The sequence below is a fragment of the Danio rerio genome, chromosome 16 (assembly GCF_049306965.1).
Source record: "Danio rerio strain Tuebingen ecotype United States chromosome 16, GRCz12tu, whole genome shotgun sequence".
Taxonomy (NCBI): domain Eukaryota; kingdom Metazoa; phylum Chordata; class Actinopteri; order Cypriniformes; family Danionidae; genus Danio; species Danio rerio.
The window spans coordinates 4731830-4750504 of NC_133191.1; the positions used below are offsets into that span (position 1 = coordinate 4731830).

Genomic DNA, 18675 nt, shown 5'->3' on the forward strand with positions numbered 1-18675 from the left:
TCGGTTTTTCATCCATATTCTCCATCTTTAAATCCAGTGGTCTGCAGGCTGTATAACCCCATCTGTTTTAAGCTGCATCTCTGAAGCATTAGCCTGATCTTGCGAGGAAACCTGACTATTTACCGCACAGGTGTCAAACTCAGTTCCAAAAGGGTCGCAGCTCTGCACAGTTTAGTTCCAACCCTAATTAAACACACCTGATCAAACTAATTGAGTCCTTCAGGCTTGTTTGAAACCTACAGGTAAGTGTGTTGAAGCAGGTTTGGAACAAAACTGTGCAGGGCTTCGGCCCTCTAAAAATTGAGTTTGACACCCCTGATTTAACGTTTTGTCAGTTTAGTGCAGTGGTGCTCAACCCTGTTCCTGGAGATCGACCTTCCTGCATAGTTCAGCTCCAACCCTGATCAAACACACCTGAACCAATTAATTAGCACCTGAACAGCACTTGATAATTACAGACAGGTGTGTTTGATATGGGTTGCAACTGAAATCTGCAGGAAGGTCGATCTCCAGGAACAGGGTTGGTCACACCTGGTTTAGTGGCTTATCATAAGATTTCAGTCATAAGAAAATGTATGATTTTTTTTTAAAAATGGCGTGAGAAAAACCCTCTATAATGTTTTTTTTCCACTCAATAAATATATAAAAATACACTGGCTTTTATTGTGTCATGTACAAAAACACAAGTGTACCAAAAGAAAAACACAAGAGTACAAAACAGGTCTTCCCCTCTTCTCAGTGAACACAGTCTATAATAAGAGACCTGATGAACTGCATTTCCATACACAGAGTTCATCTGAAATGCTGGAGAGTCACTCGGTGTGCATATTAATGATATGAAAATATGAAAGCGGTGGGGCTACAGAAAGAGGAATAACAACAAGTCTTACAGTAATGTAGAATTTCACTAGATTTGATGACTAGTACAGGATTGTGAACAACCCATCTTGTTTCAAAGGGACAGTTCACCCAATAAATGAAAATTCGGCCGCGTTCAAAACAGTTTCTTTCTTCTGCTGAACACTTATTTTGAAGAACGCTGTGACTTTTTTGTTCTTATATAAATATATCAATGGCTGACAGTCTTCACAATATCTTATTCTGTTTAACAAGTAAACGTTTTGCATGAGTGTATTGATTTTCTGAGGGGGTGAATGATCTCTTTAAATGACACTAATGTACATGTGAAGGTAAAACCGAATGAAAATAGTGCAGGGATGTCAAACTCAGTTCCTGGAGGGCTGCAGGCCTGCATAGTTTAGTTCCAAACCTAATTAAACACACCTGATCAAACTAATTAAGTTCTTCAGGCTTGTTTGAAACCTCCAGGTAAGTGTGTTGAAGCAGGGTTGGAACTAAACTGTGCAGGGGTGTTGCCCTCCAGGAATTGAGTTTGACATCCCGGCAATAGTGGTTTGACCTATAATTAGGATGTGCTCGTGAATATCTGATCATTGGCAGCACTGTAAACATTTTACATAAACAGTCATCTAAAAAGAGAGAATGTACACTTTAAAAAGAGAAGCCCCTTTAATCTCAGGCTACACATTTTAAAATCCGGGTCATCGTAGTACTTTCATCATGTTCTCAACATCTCCAAACCAGCATAGTATAAAACAAACAGATCAACCAATAATAAAAGTCATTTAGTCTCTTACATTGCTGCAACTTCCCTGTGAAACACAACAGGTCTAAAAGGCATAACGTTCACGCATTTCAATTTAGATTGAAAGACCAGATCAAATTATTACACACTATAATGCAGTGTTTCCCAACCCTGTTCCTGAAGGCACACCAACAGTACACATTTTCAACCTCTTCCTAATCAAACACTCCTGAATCAACTCAGCAGAACATTAGAAGACTCCAAAACCTGAAATGAATGGGTCAGATAAGGGAGACATCTAAATGATGCATTGTTGGAATGCCTTCAGGAACAGGGTTGGGAAACACTGCTTTAGACTCATATATGCATCAAAGGGTTAATGTAACTCCATAGTTGAAAAGAAACTCAACGGTCAAGTAAGATACAGTAAGTCAGAAGTCAGTCGGTTACTTTAGAGCAGTGTTTCCCAACCCTGTTCCTAAAGACACACTAACAATACACATTTTCAACCTCTTCCTAATCAAACACTCGTGAATCAACTCAGCAGAACATTAAAAGACTCCAAAACCTGAAATGAATAAGTCAGATAAGGAAGACATCTAAATTATGTACTGTTGGTGTACCTTCGGGAACAGGGTTGGGAAACACTGCTTTACCCCCATATACGCATCAAAGGGTTAATGTAAATCCAGAGTTAAAAAGAAACTCATCGGTCAAGATACAGAAAGTCAGAAGTATCACTTTAGAGCAGTGTTTCCCAACCCTGTTCCTGAAGGCACACCAACAGAACACATTTTCAACCTCTCCCTAATTGAACACACTTTAATCAACTCAGCAGAACATTAGAAGACTCCAAAACCTGAAGTTAATGGATCAGATAAGGGAGACATCTAAATTATGTTTGTGTGCCTTCAGGAACAGGGTTGGGAAACACTGCTATATTGTACAGTGTGCAATAAACAACATCTTTTTAAAGTTCATTCAGAAATGAATATTCTGTCATCATTTACTCGCCAAATTTAAATGTTTATTTTATCAATCCTTTTTGAGTTTCTTTCTTCTGTCGAACACTAATGACGTACTGAAGAACGCTTGAAAAAAGCAGCCATTGACTTCTATAGCATCTTCAACTACTTTTTTCTAATGTTACTCAGAATATCTGGCTTTCTGTTCAACAAGAAAAAAAATCATAAAAATTCACAACAATTTGAATGAGAATTGAAATTTTTGGGTGAACTTCCCCTTAATTTAAACTGAATTGTGCGACATTGCAAAAAGGCCTTTCTTATTTAGGTTTTTTGACTTTCTAGTCCAAATACCTTAAAAAAAGCCTAAATACAGAAGCATTTTAGACGAGTAAAAATATTGTTTTGATAATCTATCAAAATTAAGATACAATTTCCTTAAAACACATGCTAATGGTAAAAACGAGAACAAGATTATTGTACTGAGCCCTCTGGCACATTATTTAGCTTGTTTTAAGAAAAAAAACTCTTATACTTATATTTCTGAAAACTCATTTTTGACCTTTGATTTAAGATTTTTAGATATCTGGACTAGAAACGAGACAAAAACTTCAGAATATCTTGTTTTGTGTTCAACAGAAGAGGAAAAAAAAAAATCATAAAACCTTTCTTACTTGATAAACTACGAGGAGTTTGTCTCGTTTTTAGTCCAAATACCTATAAAGTCTCTAATCAAGAAGCAGTTAGAAATACTGTCTTGTTTTAAGGAAAATTTATCCTAATTTCGATTTATTAATTCTGAAAACCAGCTAACTTACATGCAAGTGGTGAAAAATGAAAAGATTGTTGTACTGAGCCCACTGGCAGATTATTCAGCTTGTTTTAAGAAAAAAACTCACTTATTTCTGAAAACTCCATTTTTGACCTTCGAGTTGAGAATTTTTAGATATTTGGACTAGAAACGAGAATATCTTGTTTTGTGTTTAACAGAAGAAAAACAAAATTATAAAACCTCTCTTACTTGATAAACTATGAGGAGTTTGTCTCGTTTATAGTCTTGTTTTCAGAAATACTCAATCAAAATCAAGATCGATTTCATTAAAGGAAACTAACTTATGTGCTAACTTACTAACTTAAAAAAACCCAGAAAAGTTTAGAACCATTTAAAAGCGAGACTATTAGGGTGAACCACCCCTTTAATTAAACCGAATTGTTCGACACTGCAAAAATGTTTCTCTTATTTAGGTTTTCACTTGTTTCTTGTCCAAATAAAAAAAAAATTCTTAAATCAAGAAATAAAAATATTGTTTTTTTCAGAAATAATAATAGAAATTAAAATTAATATAAGCTTTCCTTAAAACAAGCTAAATTATGTGCCAAAAAACTATTATTTAGCCTGTTTTAGGAAAAAAAAACTCTATTAATTAGACAAATTATAACATATATAAAATATAACATTACATTTCTGAAAACATTTTCAACTTGCAACCAAAATGCCTGTCAATTTAGGATTTGTGGATATTTGTACTACAAACGAGATAAAAAAACGAATTTAGAAAATCTTTTCGTTAGTAAATTGTGGACAATTCGCCTTGTGTTTCACTGAACTCAGACACTAAACCCCAAAAGTCTGGGATTCTTGCAGCTCCAGATGTGGTTGATGAGGGAGTTAAATGAGCAGAGACGGGGTGGGCTTCTTCCCAGGCCATGCCTCTTTGGCGTACTTCTTCTTGCGGGGTTCGTTGAGGACGTCAGATACGTATGGGCCGGTCATCGGTGTGGGATTGAGCATGAGCGGCGGCGGTGGCAGCGCCTCATGGGTCGGGTCTACATCCGGGGCTGGGTTCGGCATTGGTAACATCATTCCACCCAGGATCGTGGCTCCGCCGGGACCTGCTGTAGACTGAGCTTCATGTCCGGCAGGAGGAAGGTCTCTGTACAGGCCGCCTTGCAATGGGAATGTGTGCATGTGTCGCGTTACCGTTTCCTCAATTCCCAGCGCGTTACTGCCGCCTGCTTTCTTTTTCTGTCGATTAAACAAACTCGCATGTAGTTCACCCTCTGTTTTAGCATACGGCTGAATGATTCAAGATTAGATGTTTTACCTTAATAGGAACGACAGCGGTTGAGACCATGTTTCTGAAGCGGCCAACAGAGGGGTCGACATCCTCTGAAAGAGTTCACAACACAAACGCTGTTCAAGCTCACATGAAATCAAAACTAGCCATGTTGATATTGTTAGCTCACATTGCTAGTTTTGTGGTGAACAATTCATCTGCGCGTGTCATTAAGAAAATAACAATAGTTTGCCTCTTGTAATCTGAAAATGCACTTCCTCTTTGTTTTAGGGTAAATTCTTAGATTAGGCCTGTCTGAGGTACTGGGTGTGGCTAACATACTTAACCACGCCCCTTCAGCTGTCAGTTACGACAACAAACAGAAATGGTGAGCAGGGGTCTGTTTAATTAGCTGGATTTGGTTAATGTTAATTTGACGATTTGATTTCGTTCTTCAAAATTCATCCAAGAGCTGTTGTCATTGCAACGATTCTGGTAGCTCAAACTAGAGGTCTGCATTTACCCGACCAGATTTCTTTCGCCGCGGAAATAATTTTCAGAATAAATCGCGAGAGCGGCTGGTAACTGGTGTATTTTTGGACGGGAGCGGGTGGTCTAGCAATATCGCTTCCGACTCCCAAGCAAGCAAGCACATGTATGTATGAGTATGAATGAGACAGCATGATGCTGCGTTAAGCTTGTTGCTGTCTGTGTGTATGTGTGTGTGTGTGTGTGTGTGAATGAGAGAGTGTGATGTTGCGGTCTGTGTGTGTTACTTGCTTGGTGCTGTGTTATGTGTGTGTGTTTATACAGTGTGTTATAGGCTGCCTGGACTCTGTATAGCTGGGTGGTTTTCGGTTTTGTTCTCCCCCCCTCCCATTAGCGGGAACAGGCGCGGCGGGTAGAAAATGGAGCGGGTCGGGCAGCGGGACTACAAATGCTGAATATAAGAGGGAGCGGACAAAAACCTGTTGGGTGCGGGCTGAAGCGGGATTCAAAATTTAGTCCCACACAGATCTCTAGCTCAAACCTGCCCGGGAGCAGGTTTATTTCTTATATTGGATTAGATCGGGTCATTTCAAGCAAAGGTAATACTGAAAGTATATACAGAATGCTGATATTTTCTTAAAGAAGTAACCTATAGATATTATACACTTGAGGGAAAAAAGTTAAAAAGTTTTTAAAAAGTTTGATGTTTATATACATATCAATTGAAATTTTATATATATATATATATATATATATATATATATATATATATATATATATATATATATATATAAAACTTAGTAATTAGAAGTAGAAAAACAAATTGGTTCTCCCCAACAATCACATTTATTAATATGGAATTTTTTTTTAGATACAAATGCGTACTATTTAAAGGTTCTAATTCAGCTTTAGTACAATTTCTGAAAGATTGAAGACATAAACAATATTCAACTGTTTTTTGTTTGTTTTTATAAAGAAATAATAATTGTTGCAGTCATGCACGCGTTTTGACAGCTAATATGACGGTGATTTGATGCTTTGCAAAAGTTGCAGACGCCTATACTGATATCAAAATGCTTTTTTGATGCAAAATTTATTTAAACTCCCTACACTGATTAAGAAACTAAAGTTGGCCAAGGCTACTATAATAAAGAAAATCTAAAATGTAAAACTAAATAAATTGCTAAATACTCTTGACGCATAAAAGTGTAAAGCCTGCAGCCCACAACAAATGTTTACAGTTAATGCGCATCATATTTAACAAACTTTGATGCAATTGTTTTCACCTGGATAATTGAATATTAATCAGACGATGTCATCACTCTGCTGCACTGTCAGCCAATCATTGCATTGTTGATCATGGTTTTCGAGGATCGATAGACAGATAGCGTGTTCATAAACACACAGATCTCCGATAACTTCAAGCAGACAAATTTAATCTGATTTGCAAACTTGTTTAAACAACCAAATTAACGAGAGATCAGTTATTAAGATTAAAATCCTTAAAATATCTGAGCTATAAACTGTTCTCCCAGTATCGCGGTGTTATTTAATTGTTTGTAACAAACTGAAAAAGTGTAAAAACTGAATCTCTCCAGATCAATCACAGATTTTAATGCAGCGCTACGAAGGATTAATAAACATTTGCAAATCACCATCAGTTATCATTTATGTTGCGTGGGTTTGAATTGAGATCCCGATCTTTTAATGTTTAATTGTGCAGCTTTACACTGAATGCATTAATGCAGGCTAAACAATCAGTCACAGAAAACACTACCCAAGACACTAATACTAACTTGAAGCATTAAGGTCCTGCCACAACTTTTTCCGTCATCATATTTTACAGGGAAGCCAAAATGCTTTCATACACATGATTTGAATGGCGCGGGAGGCGATCTCTCTGCAATCATTATAAATGTTGGATTAACCTACAAAGTACAAAAAAGTTATTAATCCACGGGTCACATTAGTTCCAAACTGTGTTGTGATCTGTACGGACCGCGGATCAACCGTCATCTGTTACACCCCATGAAATAAGCAGCTGCTCCTGAGCAGGTTTGAGCTACTAGACCTGTTGTTATCGACAATAACCAAATCCAGCTAATTGAGTAATCCACATAAGAAGAACAGATAGCATAATGGAACAAAACAAAAAGGTTTACATGGGTCAGTTTAAGGTCAGTTTACCTGGGTTTATGATCTCATCATCTTCATTGAAGGACACTCTGGAGCTCCTCCTCTTCCTCTTGGGCCTCTGGATATCCAGGTTGCCCTCCTCTATGGTGAGGGTGGAGATGCGCTTGTTATGAGCCGTGTTGAACTCAGTGAGGTTCTGCCAAACAGAGAGAGAGATTTGTTTGTTATTTACAGCCACATAAGCAACTTATGGTGTATATTTCATGGCAAGATCAATATAGATAAAAAATATTACATATGAGGCTGAATAGAGCCAGGCAGGTTTATCGGTAGCCCAATGCACTTTTAAATAATAAGACTAAAGGTGAAAACAACCTCCTGGATGTACTTTATCCCGCTTATTACAATCCTACTTGCCACAAAATTTAACAATTTGACAGAAACAATGTTCCAAGCTGTAATAGTTTATTAATTCTTAAACGCGAAGCTGACAAAAACAAAAAAGCTGATGGAGTGAACACTAACCTGCGCATTAAGCCTGGTTTAGGTCGAGTGATCGGCGTGACCCACGGTGCCTGCCTTGTGCATAGTCATGCACTTTTATAGTTCTGCGTGCCGTTTGTGTTGCGCTGCAATAACACTTCCGAAACACTAGCTGGCAGGAGGTGTTTATGTTTGTCGAGTTTCTTGATTTTTTGGACACTACAAGTAGCTAAAACTCGCTCATTCTGAGGCGGGAACCAGCAGACGTGCAACAACTTTAGTTAATGAGGTAAACACAAAACAAAATTCTCAAACTGGACTCGACACTTGTAAACACTCGCTCCATCGTGCTCGTGGCTCTCAGCACTGCCCACACTTGTTACCGCTATCAAGCCGACCAATTACAGAACTTGTGCTACGTGTTGTTGCAACGTGTAGTTACATTTTTTGAGAGGTGCATGTCAGCGTCAGGGCTATGTAACCACGTGAAGGCTGCACCGGACCATACGTGTGCGCTTGACGCAGAAAGAGAGAGAGAGTTTTAATTTTATTGCCATTTCAGCTTCTATGGCTATGTCATGGCAAAAAGAAAATAGATCAAGTTTATCACATTTTATGAATATCAATTTTCTATAATTATAAAAATATTCTAACAATTAAAAGTCATCAACAGCAATAATGTCCCAGGTAAAATACATAAATAACAATAATAATGATAATATATAAGATAAAAATCTAAAACAGTTTTTTAAGGTTTCCTTTTGATAAAAATTTCACAATTTTAGATGGAAAAATTCACATTTTAAAATATTTCCTTTAAAGTCTCTCCAGATAAATATTGTTGTCTGATAACATTAAAATGGGGCATTCCACAAGATTATGCTTTACAGTTTGGTTTCTGTTGCAATAAAGACATTTTGGTGGTCCTTCTCCTTTAAGTAAATGTTCATGCGTGAGTCTCGTGTGTCTTCTATAAACAATCTCATCGTGTCTTGACTTAAAAAATAAATTAGATTTTTTCCCTATTTCAGGCTGAATTTCAAAAAGTTTACTTTCCTGGCACTGATCCCATTCTGTTTGCCATTTGTTAAGAATATAGCCTTTTATTAATGGCTTTGGATCAGAAGGTGGGATTTTTACACTCCTTCAGCTTTCCTCTTGACGCAAAAATATAAATCAGCTTTAATTCAGTCACAAAATGGAGCCAAACTGTCAAAAAGCATGGCATAACAGATGAGCAGGTACATATGAATATGAATGCAAGTACATAGATGTGAATGTATTCACTGGTATTCACTAATTCAGCAGTTTTAATTTAATGGAAAGTAATTGTAAAAAAAAATTTAAACAGCCGTTTAAAACTGGAGGCCCACAGGCCAATTGCTTTTCCCCCCCAGCCTGCAACCGACTTAAAAAATATAACGAGATTGGGCCCAACAAAACAAATATTTTTGAATCACTATCATTGTTGTGCAGTCGCATATAGTCACTTGTGGTTTTGACCCTTTGCCTCTACTGGCCATTTAAAGTACTGTACTATATATCCAGGTTACTTTGGGTTTCTCTCAGCGTGCGGTCAAGAGTAACTCACATGCAGATTACTTCTGGGGATGACTTAAACGTTGAAATACATGTCCGTAAGTGCTCTATTTTTTACTAAAGCTGTGTTCTTGTAAATATTCAAGGGCTATTTGATTATTATCAGTTATATACCACTTGTGTTTTGTTGTGCAAATGCTTCTCCGTATCTCACACGTTATGTTGGTGGTGTAAATATGATAATTTTCCTAATATTTGATTCAGATGGTCTCATTAATGGCTTTTCCTTATATGCATGTTAAGATTTGTATAAAAAAATGTGCATTAGTAAAGTTTTACTGCTGGCTGAATTGAACATGTTAAAGTAAATGTGAATATGTAAATAGATTACCCCTCTTTGTTACAGTTTTACAAATAAGATGCATATTGAGAAGAATAAGTGCCAGTGAAGTAAACAAAGTTACCCAACCTACTTTCTACAGTCTTACGCTATCTGTTAAACTCTTGGTTAAGCAACAATTGATTGGGACATAATAAAAATTATTATTATTATGCCTATTATTAAATTGTAGTATTTTCATACCAATTTAAACTACCGCTTCAATATGTACAACAAGAGACAGAAAGGAGTGTTGACTGCATATACTGGGGAAGAATGTCTGAGTGCATCAATTATATCAGGTTTCCACTTGTGCTTGAATGTTAATTCCTATGGATTGTCAGTCACTGAGAAGGTCCCTTGCCAATTTCAGTTTGAGACCCCTGACTTAAAGCCAACATGCTGCTTAAATGCCAACTTACTTAAAATTACCATTAGCATTTATAATTCATTCACATTCATTAAGAATAAAAAGAAATTGTTCAACCAACTTTGCCGTGGAGCAGAAAAAAAACTGCTGGTCTGTTTATGAGCTGACTTATGAGTGATCCCCTGATGAATCGACTGGTCTTCACGGCTTTAAAATGCTCCAGTGTCCCTGTATCTGTAGTTATACTCAGTAAACAGTGGTGAGTTTGGTGAACTGACCACCTTCATGGCCATTCACAGTCAGTTGAGCATGTGTGAACGATGACAGATCAGCGCTGTTTAAGAACGCACTCAAATGTATGTTGACGTTAATAAAATTTCAGTACCGATTGGTATCTAATTCCAGGATTGTGAGGACATAATCTTAAAGTAAGGGTAAAGAATAATTAGATATAAACTCATATTAAAGCAGACATGCACCTCCAGTTCGGTTTCTTCTTCTGGAAGTCCCAGAAGTCCCTTCAGCTCCTCGTCATCACCGGTTTTAATGTCCCCAACGCCAGCGCCTGGTTGAGCCTGAGGTTTCTCCCGAATGGTGTAAACACGCGTAGAAGCGCCAAACGACATGGTGGAGTCAATGGGAACCTGCTGGGGCTTGTGGGGCTCCAGCCGAATGTGTCCAAGAAATGTGCCATGTGCTACAGGAAGACAACATTGAAGATTGCTTAGAATGCTGTGTGAAAGTATTCCTGAAATCAAAACTTACCATATTAATCTTCTTAGCTCACATTGCTAGTTTGGTGGTGAACAATTCATCTGTGCATTTCATTAAAAAAAAATAATAATAATAGTTTGCCCTTCTAATCTTTAATTAAAAATCTGAAAATGAACTTCCTGTTTGTTTTCAGTTAAACACTCAGATTAGGTCCGTCTAAGGTTTGGGTGTGGCTAACATACTTAACCACGCCCCCTCCAGCTGTCAACAAAAATAAATGGAGAGCAGGAACCCTTTTCACGATCTTTCTGAATAAAATGCCTACTTTACTACATCCAATCAGCTCACTGCTTTCTCTATGAATCTCTACGAACTGGATGGATGGATGGATGGATGGATGGATAGAGATACAGTTGACAATGGATGGATGGATGGATGGATGGATAGATAGATAGATAAATAGATAGATACAGTTGACGATGGATGGATGGATGGATAGATAGATAGATAGATAGATAGATAGATAGATAGATAGATAGATAGATAGATAGATAGATAGATAGATAGATAGATAGATACAGTTGATGATGGATGGATGGATGGATGGATAGATAGATAGATACAGTAGACGATGGATGGATGGATGGATAGATAGATAAATAGATAGATATAGTTGACGATAGATGGATGGATGGATGGATAGATAGAGATACAGTTGACGATGGATGGATGGATGGATGGATGGATGGATGGATAGATAGATAAATAGATAAATAGATAGATACAGTTGACAATGGATGGATGGATGGATAGATAGATATACATTTGCCGATGGATGGATGGATGGATGGATGGATGGATGGATGGATGGATGGATGGATGGATGGATGGATGGATGGATGGATGGATGGATGGATAAATAGATAGATACAGTTGACGATGGATGGATGGATGGATAGATAGAGATACAGTTGACGATGGATGGATGGATGGATGGATGGATGGATAGATGGATAGAGATACAGTTGACAATGGATGGATGGACAGACAGACAGACAGACAGACAGACAGACAGACAGACAGACAGACAGACAGATAGATAGATAGATAGATAGATAGATAGATAGATAGATAGATAGATAGATAGATAGATAGATAGATAGATAGATAGATAGATAGATAGATAGACATTCACTGACAGTGGGACAGGCTCATGCAGTTCAAACTCTGTCCTTTAAAATCGAAAATCGATACCGGAATAAAACACTCTCCTCATAAGTTGGCTTATCAGCGCGCAGCTACATTGAAAACATGTGATTCGATTCATGCATTCTGATTGGTTTGTGGGAAATAGCTGCTTTTGCTGTCAAAGGCAAGTGGCGTTTAGAGGTTTTTGCAAACAAACTGTTATTTCTGAATGTGTTGATGCTGAGATTTAGATCACTTGAAGCATAAATATTTGTTGAACAGAATATTTGTTGTCAAGAATAGACTCTAGAATAGAACCCTGTGACCTTAGGTAGCTGCTAGAGGGGATAGAGCTGAAGCCAGAAGTTAACAAGAATTTATACTATTTATTAAACTATCCATTAATTGTATTTCATTAAAGTCTACCGCTACCCTAACCTCAACCATCACAGTGAAGTAAAACGGTAATTATACAGAGTATTATTTATATTATTTATTAAATTACCGATTAAATTGTATTTTATTAAACACCTACCCCCAGCCCTCACAGAAATGTAAAAATCTTAGTTATTGTTGTACGGAGTCACAAAAACTATGCTATATCGATGTGCATATCTGCAGCTGTATCCCATCTAGAGTTTACAGTGACTTGATTAAGTCTTGCAGCACTTACTGCTGTTAAGATCGATCAGAAAGAGTCTTTTCAGATGCCTGTGGTAGACGAGCGCCGCATGCACACGGGAGCACGACTGATGGTCGATGGTGAAGTCGCAGATGTCCGGGTTCCTCCCGAATAAATAAAACTTCTTCTCATCGATGATCAGTTTCTGCAGAGAGAAACACTTGAGTCAGCTGTTTGCATTCAAACTTATTTTACACGCGGCTTTAACAACACAATGACATTAAATGGGTAGGACTGGAAAGTATGACACACTATTAAAGTATGACTAGAATACTAAAAATTAGTGATCGATTATTTGGGTATCAGTTTACAATATGGTTCCAACAGTTCAATCCTGAGATTTTCTGAAATAATGTGCTGTGTAATAACTGGCTTCCCAGAGCTCTTCTTTAGGTTTAGAGCAGGGGTCACCAATCTCATTCCTGGAGGTCCGGTGCCCTGCAGGGTTTAGCTCTAACTTGCCTCAACACACCTGCCTGGGTGTTTCAAGTATACCTAGTAAGACCTAGATTAGCTTGTTCAGGTGTGTTTGATTAGAATTGGAGCTGTAATGTAATGCAATGTATTTTTTATTTGGTGCCATGTCAGCAACCAAGGCTATCTTCATGGCAGGAATCTTTCAACAATAAATATACAATTTAAAAATCAACAAACAAAATAAAACATAAATTAAATAAGATTTTTTGTTAATACATGATAAAAATTCTAAAATCTTTTCTGGTTCCACTTTGTCAAAAATGTCCTTAAAAGAGTTAATTTCATAAAAAGTCCTTCTGGAATCAGTAAAAGCAGGACAGTCCAGTAAAATATGTTTTACAGTAATAGGAGTTTAGAATTGGAGCTAAAATATGCAGGAACTAGTTCGGTGATCCCTGGTTTAGAGTGTCATATATTTCTTTTGCTGTCCAGGTGATCTCATACAACCTCAATAGCATTTAGGTCTGGACCCTGTGCAGGCCATTTCATGACTGTCTGTGATTCATCAGTTGCTTCTTTTCCCCAAATAAGACTGCACTGCAATTAGAGGATCATTATCATGCTGAAAATGAAAGTTATTACCACTAGAGTTATTTCCAGAAAGCATTTAATGGATTAAGGCCTATCTGCACTTCATTACATTCACAATTCCCTCAATTCAGACAATATTGCTAACATCACTGGTAGAAATGTAGCTCTCCAACATTGTCTTTCACATGTCTTAACATGTTTCACAATAACTTTCCTAATTACCCTAACCTGCCTAGTTACCCTAATTAAGCCTTTAAATGTCACTAAGCTGTATAAAAGTGTCTTGAAGAATATCTAGTCAAATATTATTTACTGTCAGCATAGCAAAGATAAAATAAATCAGTTATTAGAAATGAGTTATTAAAACTATTATGATTAGAAATGTGTTGAAAAAAATCTCTCCGTTAAACAGAAATTGGGGGAAAAAAACAGGGGGGCTAATAATTCAGGGGGGCTAATATTTCTGACTTCAACTGTACATACTGCAGAGAAACAAATTGAGGTAAAGTTGGTTTTTATTCGCACATTTGTTCAGTGACAGCTGATAGTTTACCATGGAACTTTGAATATTCGGACTGAAATGACATGCAAGTAGGCCTTCAAATCAACATGAGCACTATTTAATTGACTGTGAACAATGTTGCACTTTGACAGTCATTGACTGCTAATGTGAATTCACCATTTAGAATTTGCAATTAATACATGTATGAAACTATATGAATAAGGAGAAAGTCTGAATGTGCAAATATAAAACCAACTTTACCTCAATGAAAAACAAAACATTGCAACACAGTGCAGCCCTAGATGGCAGTCCTGATGTGCCCTTGAGTTATAACACCTGAGGAGTTCCTCTTTCTCAGGGCTTAAATCTCAGGGTCTTGTGTTTTTTGTTGCACCGGTTTGGACCTGACAGCCACAGTCATGCAGGCATCAGTGTGAAAAAAACTGAGCTGCTGGCAGACAGGTCAGTATCTGGTGCATCCAAGTCTCCTGCAGGAAAAGCCATCAATAGCCTTAGATAGGTATAAATTCATATATGGGGACAATTTGGTTACTTTAATTAAAGTTATTTCACAATTGACAATCTCAGTGGTGATGATGTCATTGACCCATGAAAATGTCTTGCTTGTCGTGAAACTAAATTTTAGAACAGTGACAAGATAATCAAGTCATAAGTAACAATAACAAAACCATCTTGGTTTTTGTATCAATATGTGGACTTTTTGCAACATGCTATTGCTGTGTTGTTAATCTAACGTAAACACACAATCCTATGAAAAAGATTATAATAGTTTTGGATTTTTCATTAGTTTTTATTTCGTTTAGACTTTTTGCTTCCAAATTGAGTTAGTTTTAATTTGTTTTTAGAGGCAGATTTACTAGTTTTAATTAGTTTCTATATATTGAAATTATTTAGTTAAATTTTTTTGTTTTATTTTAGATTTTACTAGTTTCAGCATTAGTTTTTTGTTTGTTGTTTTTTTTAAAATAAGATATTTGTTAGGTGCAAGATTCAGAATTAATTCACCCAATTAAATCACCACCATGACCTGAAAAGTTTCTTACAAACAAGTTTTGCAACCTAATTAAAGCCCGATTCACTTATTTAAATTCCATTACGACTTTCTGTTAAGAAATAAGCTTTTGTTTGACCAGATCATCTCATTTAAGTCGTCGGTTTACCCGCGCTGCAGTTGTCTAGTTCAGTCCTAGCAGGCTGCCATGTACTGTTTGTGTTCGGTTCACTGACTCACGCATGCAGAGTATTATCGGTTCACCGGTTCTCAAATCAGTTATCTGTGTTTTCTGTTCTAATAATTGAATAACTCAGTATCTATTGGTTTATTTCGAGTCAGAGTGCGGTATTTGGCATGTAAAAATGAAGTATTTTGTGGATAAGTGCTAAACGTTACTGGAGACGCGAATCGCTTCAAATGATTTGGTTAAAATTGGTGAGTTAGTTCAACCGGTTCACTTAGAAGATCCGGTTAAAAAGAAAGATTTGTGGTCACGGTCACTAATAAAGAAATAAAACCCATTATTGGGCACAAATGTGTTAAATTAACAATTTTAAGTGTCTGCTTGGGTCGTATTTAATGTTTTCACTGTGCTGCTGTCATGCCCAGTCACTGTCTGTCGCGGGAGCAACAGCGAGGCTCACTGGAGGAGAACCGCTTGATCTGGCCAATAGCATCAGGATTATAGACTCTCAGGTGCCGCACGAGTCAAACACCTGGGCCTCATGTATCAACTCTGCGTATGCACAAAAAACTTTGCGTACACCAGGTACGCTCAGACACGCTCACGTTTGGATTTACTAACGATGAAATGAACATGGGAATGTGTGCAGCTCCACGCCAGCTTCATCCCTGGCGTACGCACATTTTTTTGTGCGTGCCTGTTTTATTTCCATTGGCGACTCCTAGAGGCAGTTGTGTTAAATTGCACTCTACAAAGTGTCTTCTTAGCTGTATGAGACGGGTTCATCCGCATGTCTAGTATATAAGGTTTCTGTACCATACAGTTGACCATCCAAAACATTAAAGTGCAATTTGCAGCGGTCGCCGGTTTTCCCAATGTAATCGGAGCGATCTACTGCACACACATTTCTATAAAGGCACCATCTGAGGATGAATTTGCATGCGTGAATCAGAAACAATTCCATTCAATAAATGTGCAAATAATATAAGATGCACAGACTTATTAATGATTCCTACTTGTCTTCCTTGTGAGGAAGAGTATATAGGCAAAATGTGATAAGTAGTGGGGGGAAAAAGAATGAGTTCATCAGACGCTGGATTCGAACCGAGTTCATGCTTGAACGTGTCAAAACAGGTTGCCATGCATTTAACGAGCTGCGCCACTCAGGCTGTTAAAGACACTTCAAAATTTTACACGTATAGATCTCAGTATTTCTTTTTTAATCCACTCAGTGCGATGTTCAGACCCAACTGTGTTAACCGCATCAGCTAAACTCTCTCACTCTATTTGTTTCTTTTGTTATTAATTCCGGAGGACAAACTTGCAAATAACACCGTTTTTCTCCGGTCTACCTCCGAAAGCAGCCCCTCCAATCACATTCTGTTCAAAGTTTCTCTTTTCGCTTGCTTTTGCCGTTGCTTTTTCGTTGGGTTTTGCCAAAATAGAGTCATTAGCATATTCATACGGGGGAGGAGGCAGGGAGGGGTTTTGCGCTCGTGCATGTTGCGCTCAGTTTCACGTTCATTCAGATGTACAAACAGAATATGCGTGGGATTCGGCGTAAGCAGTGTTTCATACATCTGAATTTTTTTCTGCGTACGCACATTTACAGCTTTGTGCGTACGCAATGTTTTAGTATGATTTCCACCCAAGTCTTCGTACATGAGGCCCCTGCAGCATGGAGTAAATATATTCCAAAAGGATTACAGTCTGTATGAAATACATTTACAAAGACAAAAACGAAGGAGGTTTTAGTTATTATTTTAGTTACTATTAATTAGTTTTGTATGTACACAATACACTTTCAGTTCTAGTTTTTTTTTTAATAACTCTCGTTTTTTTTCAGTTAACTAAAATAATTTTTCAATTGTAGTTTTTGTTTTTTGTTCATCTTCGTTAACTATAATAACTTTGATAGGCTGATGGCTGTTTATTTGCATGTTGTTGCTTTTTTGTGTAACTATTAGCTACTATTTTTATCTTCTGTGGGTTATGGATAAAAGACAGTCATTCTAATAGTTTAATCAAATTAATTTCGACTTTTGGAAATCACCAAGTGACCCCCTTGTATTATCATGTCACCCCCACTTTGGAAACCACTGATCTAAATGAATTACCTTCCAAATGGATTCAATTTCATATGGTGAAATCGTATTCGTATCGCAATATAAATCACAGAGAGAAAAAAAATATCACAGTGTCAGATTTTTCCAATATCACGCAGTTCTAGTATAGAGGATAAAAATGTAAAGCTTAATACATCTTTATTTTTTATGAAACTGTCTGAATATCCGAACATAAAACCCACTTTGCCTCTATATCCTTGATAAATAAGTCAACAACATTGTTCCCAGTCAATTAAACAGCACTAATGTTGTTTTGAAGTCATACTTGCACGTGATTTAAAAATACCATGGAAAACAATATAGTAAGATAGAGGTAAAGTTGGTTTTATATTGGGATATTCAGACATTCTCCTTAATAATAAAATGTAAGTAAAGTATTCTTTGCTAATTCTGAATAGAAAAATCATATTAGCAGCAAATGACTATCAAAGTACAGCATTGTTCACAGTGAATTAGATAGTGTTAATGTTGTTTAGAAGTCAGACTAGTATGCTAATTCCGATTGAATGTTCAAAGTAACATGATAAACAATATAGAGACTGCTCAATGAACGAATATAAAACCAACTTTACCCCTATTTTTGAAAAGCAATACAAGACAGATATGTTGATTTGCTTACATTTACTGTTTCACCTTATCTATATAAATACATTTATTACCTCAGACTTTTGACCAGTAACGTTAGTACATTGTATAAATATTAATGCAATACCTCAACAAGTTTATCTCCTTTCACCACGTCCAAATGCAGCCCTGCTGGAGGCTTTCCTGCCCTGAAACAAAATCAAGCCATGACCTCACGTCCAAACAACCCAAACATAATGAAATATGATCATGAATAACGCATTCGACATCCGACTGTTCTCCTTTTAAAAGCAAAACCTCTTTAGTGCACAATGAATGATGTTAAACAAGTTTGAGCTCCAGCAGTTTGGCGGCAGAGCTCTGCTAAAGAGCATTCATGCTAACAGCTCGACTGTTGTTCCTACGCTGGATAAGACCCAAACTTCACCCGAGCACTAACATTAGCATGTATTGTAGTGTTTTTACCATGAAGGACAGTCAAAATATGGATTCTTCTCTGCAGTATTTGTTGCCATTGTCACACATTCTTCTTTACAGCTACACACACGCCGAGCACTCTGGGAAAAAATAAGTGAACGGACGAGGGAACGTCTTCCGGTTCATGAATATTAAACGCGACGTCTCTTCAGATACTATTGACACTCACA

At 37.1% G+C, this 18675-nt stretch overlaps 1 protein-coding gene and 1 non-coding gene across 28 annotated transcripts; both read right to left on the reverse strand.

Annotated features, from left to right (window-relative positions):
- Nucleotides 1-641: 641 nt before the first annotated feature.
- On the reverse strand, nucleotides 642-18609 carry ppp1r8b (protein phosphatase 1, regulatory subunit 8b). Of its 27 annotated transcripts, none has more exons than XR_012391629.1 (9): nucleotides 18494-18609; nucleotides 18156-18216; nucleotides 12600-12753; nucleotides 10504-10721; nucleotides 7305-7449; nucleotides 4677-4741; nucleotides 4069-4597; nucleotides 2273-2369; nucleotides 642-1777 (listed from the first exon to the last, which is right to left on the reverse strand). XR_012391629.1 is itself a non-coding variant. In NM_201200.1 (8 exon segments), coding segments are annotated over 7 exon segments (1050 nt in total). In that variant the 5' UTR covers nucleotides 18544-18609; the 3' UTR covers nucleotides 1507-1794; nucleotides 3071-4240.
- Nucleotides 14431-14597, reverse strand: LOC137488015 (small Cajal body-specific RNA 1). Its single transcript, XR_011010071.1, has one exon.
- Nucleotides 18610-18675: the final 66 nt, after the last annotated feature.

Excerpts from the sequence above, each read along its gene's own strand:
- ppp1r8b (XM_068214039.2), bottom strand. The coding sequence starts at position 18,543 with ATGGCAACAAATACTGCAGAGAAGAATCCATATTTTGACTGTCCTTCA. Across the intron at positions 10,722-12,599 it reads TCTGATCGATCTTAACAGCA|CACATGGCACATTTCTTGGA; the intron begins GTAAGTGCTGCA and ends GTCTTCCTGTAG. Across the intron at positions 7,450-10,503 it reads AAGAAGAAACCGAACTGGAG|AACCTCACTGAGTTCAACAC; the intron begins GTGCATGTCTGC and ends TCTGTTTGGCAG.